Raw genomic sequence first — 6395 nt, forward strand, 5'->3', positions numbered from 1 at the left:
AGCCCTGGTTGTCCTAGAACTCACTCTGTAGACCAGGCTGGCCTCGAACTCAGAAATACACCTACCTCTGCCTCCCAAGTGCTGGGATTAAAGGCATGCACCACCACTGCCCGGCTTTGTATATAGTATTTCTTAAGATAACCTCTCGGGTCTTTCCACTCTATTATATATGTAGAACCCAAAATGAAAATTTCAAATAGGCAAAACACTGGTGGGCATCAGTTGTGAAAGAACAATGATAACTGTGACTGTGCTTGAAAAGTAACAGGACAAAGAGCCAAAGAATATTTATCAACAGCACCTGCTTCTTTTAGGGGTTGTTTGTCCAATAATTTCTTTTTAAAATTATCTTCTAGTCCCTCAGAGAGGTCTACTCTTAGCAGCCAGATTTGTACTAAGTGAATCCACCCACCCCTGCGAACAGAAGTAATGGGACCAGAGGTGATCAGGCAAGTCTATCAGAGACTCTCTTCTGGGAATATGAAAATGGAATGGAAAAAAACAAATCCAGACATGCTGAAAGTAAAGGGTATGTAAATTCAAAACCTGGAGGGCAAATGAGGTCTCGGGGGAAGCAAGAAGAAAAGGAAGAAGAGGACAAGAGGGTAAGACAAATAAAAGTAATGAGTAATTAATCCTGTCCTATACTAGACAGAATTACTTAGCAATACAGAAGTAGCTACAACTACAGGTGAAACAGTGTGCTAAGTGAAACAAGCCATACACATGCAAAATTCACATACTGTATGTATGAGTCCAATTACACAGACTGTCCAAAGCAGGCAACTAACTGTACACAGTCAGAAAGATTGGTGGCTTCTGTTGAGAAAAACCAAGCTCCAATTGACAGTTCAAAACTCAAGGTCACACACATGACCTTGGTTAAGCTCAACAGATCACAAAACAAAAAACCAAAAGGCATCAATGCGGAAAGGGGATTTGTAGGGAGAAAGGAGATAAGAGAGGGTAAGGATGAGAGTTAACCATGTATCTTATACATCCAGGAAACTGCCAAAGAACAAATAAATAAAAATCTTTAGTTTAAAAAGTAGATTAATGGCTAAGTAGAACTAGGACCATGGAGGAACTTGATAGAGGTGACAGCTAAAGATTTTAGTTTTGCGTTGCTTTGCTTTTGTGGAATAATCAAGCTGAATAAAGTAATAGTTTACAAACTCTATGAAGACACTAAAAATGGCATGCTATAAGTAGGTTGACTGTATGGTAAGTGAACCATACCTCTACTACATTGCTTTAACAAAGATATAGAATCAGTCTAAGTTTCTTTTTTATCAGCCCTCCTTTCGGAGGACTACAAAAGTACATTAATTAGGCTGGAGAGATAGTTCAGTGGGTAAAAATGCTTACTGAGAAAGCATGACGACCTGAGCTCATATCACCAGAACCTTGGAAAAGAACAAGAATAGGGCCGGCAAAATGATTCCACAGGTAAAACTTATTTGAGGGAGAGGAGCTGAGACAGCATTTCTCTGAATTGCCCTGGCTGTCCTGGAACTCGCTCAGCAGACCAGGCTGGTCTCTAACTCAAAGATCTACCTGCTTGTGCCTCCCAAGTGGTGGGATTAAAGTTTTGTGCCACCAACACTGGGCTAAAAGTTCTTGATGTAGAAGCCTCACAGCCTGAGTTTGATCACCAGAACACAGAAAGAAAAGAGGGATAATTCATGAAAGATGTTCTCTAACCTCCACACGCACATTTACATTGGCATACACACAAAAAGAATGAAGATTTTGTAAAGCCAACATGGTGCTACACTCCTACTGCTCCAGTTGGGAGATGGGAGATGAAGGCAGATCCCAGGGGCTTACTAGCCAACCACTCTAGCAAAAATGACAAGCTCCAGGTTCAGTGAGAGACCCTGGCTCAAAACTTAAGGTGATGGGGGAATATAATTGTAGTCAGCCTCTACAAATACACATAACACATACAGAGATGTACATACAAACATCTAGTAAGAGTACAAAAAAAACTACAGTACTAACCCCTTTGGCTCTTTTCCTTCTTTAAGGAATACTTTTAACATTGACTTCAAGAGACCCTAGTTGAATACAAACCTCTGTAGCTTTCTGCACCTCTGAAGCAACTCTTTGCACTGTTGTAAAACAAATATTAAATTCCTGAATGATGGAAGGATATAAACTGTTGAAATCCAGGAGCAAAATGAACTTGTCATAAAAACCTGAAACAAAAAAGTCACACAATGTCAAAAAAGTCTAAAGTACCGTCCAAACATCTCATTAGAAGTACCATATATAGAAAATATATACCATCGCAGGCTATAAAGCAAGTAAAATGAGAAGTCAACTAGAAATCATAAAATTACTTAGATTACACTAAATATAAAAATCCCAAAAAAAGACTCTTTCACCTCAACACAAATAAAAAACACAGTGAGTGGGTTTTGTGTGGGTGTGTGTCTGTGGGTGTGTGTGTATGTGTGTGAGTATTTTCATTCATTCATATTTTTACAACCAAATGAATACCAAGCATGGTAGTTTCTTGAGTAAATAACCGGTTTCCTCATTTCTATATTTCTTCAAGGAATAAAACAGTCCATTTACCTATATAAAAACTGCTTAAGTTCAACCAAGAAAAAGATATATGAATGTAAGTAGAGGTACGATCCACCCTCTCTTCTAGGGCATTAATAGAAAAAACATTATCTTCACCTCAAGAAGAATCTGCCAACAGAAATGTCCACCGAAACAGTACAAACTGCAAACATGCATTGATAGCTTACTCCTCATCTCTTTACCACACAATCCAAGTTAGTCCTATGCTCTTGTGTGGTAGATACTATCATGTCCTTTTCATAGAAAAGACATTAAATAGGCAGTACTCAAACCAATATCTAACACCAAAAGTATCACTCCTCATTGCATAGACATAACTATACTATTGAGTTATACAAACTTGAAAAATAAGGTGGTATAAAAAATAAAGATGAACCTCTAAATATCACAAATCATCTTTCCCTTCTACATAACAAAGAAAAGGTGCTCTCCTGCTAAATTTTAATTCAATGGTTATTTTATTTCTTTTAATATTGCTTTCCAAATTACACAGCCCATATATGTATAAGACATATACTGAGGTCACTCTCACATAGAGAAAGAAAAACAGGTACTTCAACTATATGACAAACAGCAACCTGTATATCGCAGCAGGGACTGAAACCAAATTTGAGCGATTCAAATTTGGTATTTTTCTATTACCTATAAGCTAAGAGTTTCCTAAATAGCTTGAAAAAATATGTCTATATATAGTCATATATATTGAAATATAAGAAATTTAAATTTCAAGGTATATAAGTAAAGCTCTATTGACAAACAGCAAAGAATTCATACTGTATTCATGTTTGTTAAACTAGGTTTCACATGCATAAAAGATAAAACTAAAGTCATTGAAACACTAGTTTCCTTACCTCCAAATAAAACTAAGACCTAGTTTCTTAAGTCCAGCTCTATTTGAAGTTATTTCTTAATACAGTGGATCTCAATCCATGAGTCAAAAACCCTTTGGAGGTCAAATGGCCCCTTTGCAGGGGTCTCTTAAGACTATTGGAAAACACAGATGTTTACATCATAATTCATAACAGTGGCAAAAATAGTTATGAAGTAGCAACAAAAATAATCTTATGGTTGGGGGGGTTACCACATAAGGAACTGTATTAAAGGGTCACAGCATTAGGAAGGTTGAGAACCACTGTCAATACCAGGTACAAACCAATGTGCTATGAAGACTTACCAACTTTTGGGTCCAAAACCAAGCCTCCAGCATAAGCTGCTTTCTTACGTCCTTTTTTGTATTTATTGGTATCCCCATCAATTTCCTCATCTTCATCTCCCTATTTCAAAGGGAAAAAGAGCATCACCAGCTAGCAACTTATTAATGAATTACAATACTCGGTTAAAAAATAGTTACTTTTACTTTGGCAGTCCTCCCTACAGGGAAAGACTATTATTATTATCATGTGTTCATGGATCCAAATGAATACCAAGCATGATAGTTTCTTGACTAAATAACCGGTTTCCTGATTTCTATATTTAAATGTCTCTGAAATCCTAGAAAATTCATTTAGGTGTTAAGGATATAGGTTAGCCTGGCGCTTACAAAACTAACCCTGGTTTCCATTACCAGTACCACATAAAACCAGGAGTGATGACACATACCTGTAATCCCAGTACTTGGAAGGTAGAGCCAAGAGGATTACAATTTCAGGGGCATCCTCAGCTACATAAGAAGTTAGAGAACAGCCTGAGCTATATTAGACTATGTCTTTTAAAAAAAAAAAAAAAAAAGAGCAGAAAAAGGGAAAATTTCATTTTGAAATCAATAGATATTAAAACTTTTCACATTACATAAAATTTGAGCTTATAAAGGAGTTTTATTAAATTCACTACTCTAATATTCATGATATAAAAGCAATCCTCTTGTCTCAACCTCCCAAGTAGCTGGGACTCCAGTAAGTATCCTCAGGCATGGTTTATTGTCATTATTAGTATGGATTCCTTAAAATAAGTAAGCCCATAAAATGAAAAATCCATTTCCAAATAGTTTACTAACAGCCAACATTCAATACCTCTTCAGAAGTTCAATAGATCTAAATTAAAATTTGCTGTACCATACTCAATATTGTGCATAAAACATACTATACAAAACTAAGTCACACTTTAACATTCAATCCAAATTCTTAATTAACTATCAGTGCTGATAAAATGGAAAATAGAAAACAAAGCTGTACTTCCAAAGTCACAGAAGCTACGCCAGAAACCTGATTGGTGGGGTCATAACCATGCTAGTAACAGGTAGTATGCCCAATATGAAACCCAAAATCTGAAACTTTTTAAGTGTCAACTTGAGTCTGCAAGCAAAATTTAGAACACGTGACCACATATGACAGTTGGTTAAAATATTATTAAGATTACCTTCAGGTAATATACACATAGATACAAATATGTATGTACATATGTGAAACATAAATGAATTTAGTGTATGGACGCACATCCTCACCCCAAGATTTCCCATTACATATATACAAATCTTTCAAAATAAAACAAATCTGAAACACTTGCAATTCCAAACATTTTGTATTAGGGATATTTAACATATATACATACACGTATATGCATACATATACACATAGTACAAAACAAACATAAAAGCTCAAAGGTTAAAGCTACAAAAGGTTTAACTAACATTTAGCTTTGGGTAAATCTGAGTGGAGGCAAATACTTTCCATATATGGTAATTCATCAAAGAAGTCTGTTGAAGTCCTCAAAGACATTTCACAAATAATATTGACATTAGAGAAATTAGAGAACAAAACAACTATACAGACACAATGCAGCAAACGTGAGCGTGATCATAGTTTTAAGGGGATTAATTACTTTAGAAGCATATGTTAAAGCAATATTTTTAAAGGCTATCTTGGTAATAAAACAAAGGGATAAGAAAAGGCAAGGTACTACATAATTTTGGACCCACCAGTTTTTGCTGAGGTTTTCTGAAAATCTGCTTGTCAGGCACAATATAGTTGTTTTCATAAAATGCATGAAGCAACAAAAACTCGTTGCGCTCAGATCGTCCACCCATCAGTGTCCTAGACTATTAAACAGAATTTTTAAAACTTTGAACTCAAAAAACACCACAAACAAAAGCAGCTTTTTGTCAGTTAATTTAACCATGGCACCTCCTTCAGCTAACCAAGGATGCTTTTACTTTCTCTTTAAGCATTTAGGGGATAAAGAGATCTTCAAATACTGACAGTGTGGCTATTTTCTTGGTCCAAAATATATCACTCCACCAGAAACATCCAGATGTTAGAGATAAAATCCTTATGTTCACCCAAATCTCCACATACTGCACCTGGCATTCCTCCCTTTCTCCCAACCACTTCTCCTTTTACAAAAGAAGCCCAGCTTTCAGAATCCCAGTTCCTCATTTTATAAGCATGCATTTAGACTCATTATCATATAACAACTACCCCAAGCAAACACTGAATCCAACAGGAAATGCTTTTTCCCCATTTCTAAGTTAAATTTACCATAATGTTCCCAGCGATGTTAGTGATCTGCAATGCTAATGGAAGAACATTTAGCTCACACATGATCTGCAAAATGAATCTGGCATCTTTCCAGATGTGTTCCAACAGGTACAACAGATGAGAAGATTGACTGTACAAAAAAGTAAGAATGAAATTAATGAAGAAAGTAAAAGAAACAATGACTACAATCAGAACTTAAAATATTACAAAAAATGTTTTGGTGTAAGTAACTTCAGAGCAATGGAAGCTTGGCTTTGGAAACTATTTGAAATAAGGTCACTATATAATTAGATATGCATTGATACCATAAGTCTTAGTAGCCTTCTT

The 6395-nt window shown here is 35.8% G+C and overlaps 1 protein-coding gene across 1 annotated transcript in view; it reads right to left on the reverse strand.

Moving 5' to 3' along the window:
* Pola1 (DNA polymerase alpha 1, catalytic subunit) overlaps positions 1-6395 on the reverse strand; it is a 312053-nt gene that overhangs the window by 256014 nt on the left and 49644 nt on the right. Inside the window, exons 21-24 of the mRNA XM_031364848.1 lie at positions 6069-6198; positions 5510-5629; positions 3770-3869; positions 2077-2201 (exon numbers count right to left, since the gene is read on the reverse strand). Coding sequence (XP_031220708.1) covers positions 2077-2201; positions 3770-3869; positions 5510-5629; positions 6069-6198 — 475 coding nt within the window. The remainder of the gene's footprint in view (positions 1-2076; positions 2202-3769; positions 3870-5509; positions 5630-6068; positions 6199-6395) is intronic.

The sequence above is a fragment of the Mastomys coucha genome, chromosome X, assembly GCF_008632895.1.
Source record: "Mastomys coucha isolate ucsf_1 chromosome X, UCSF_Mcou_1, whole genome shotgun sequence".
NCBI classification, from domain to species: Eukaryota; Metazoa; Chordata; class Mammalia; order Rodentia; family Muridae; genus Mastomys; species Mastomys coucha.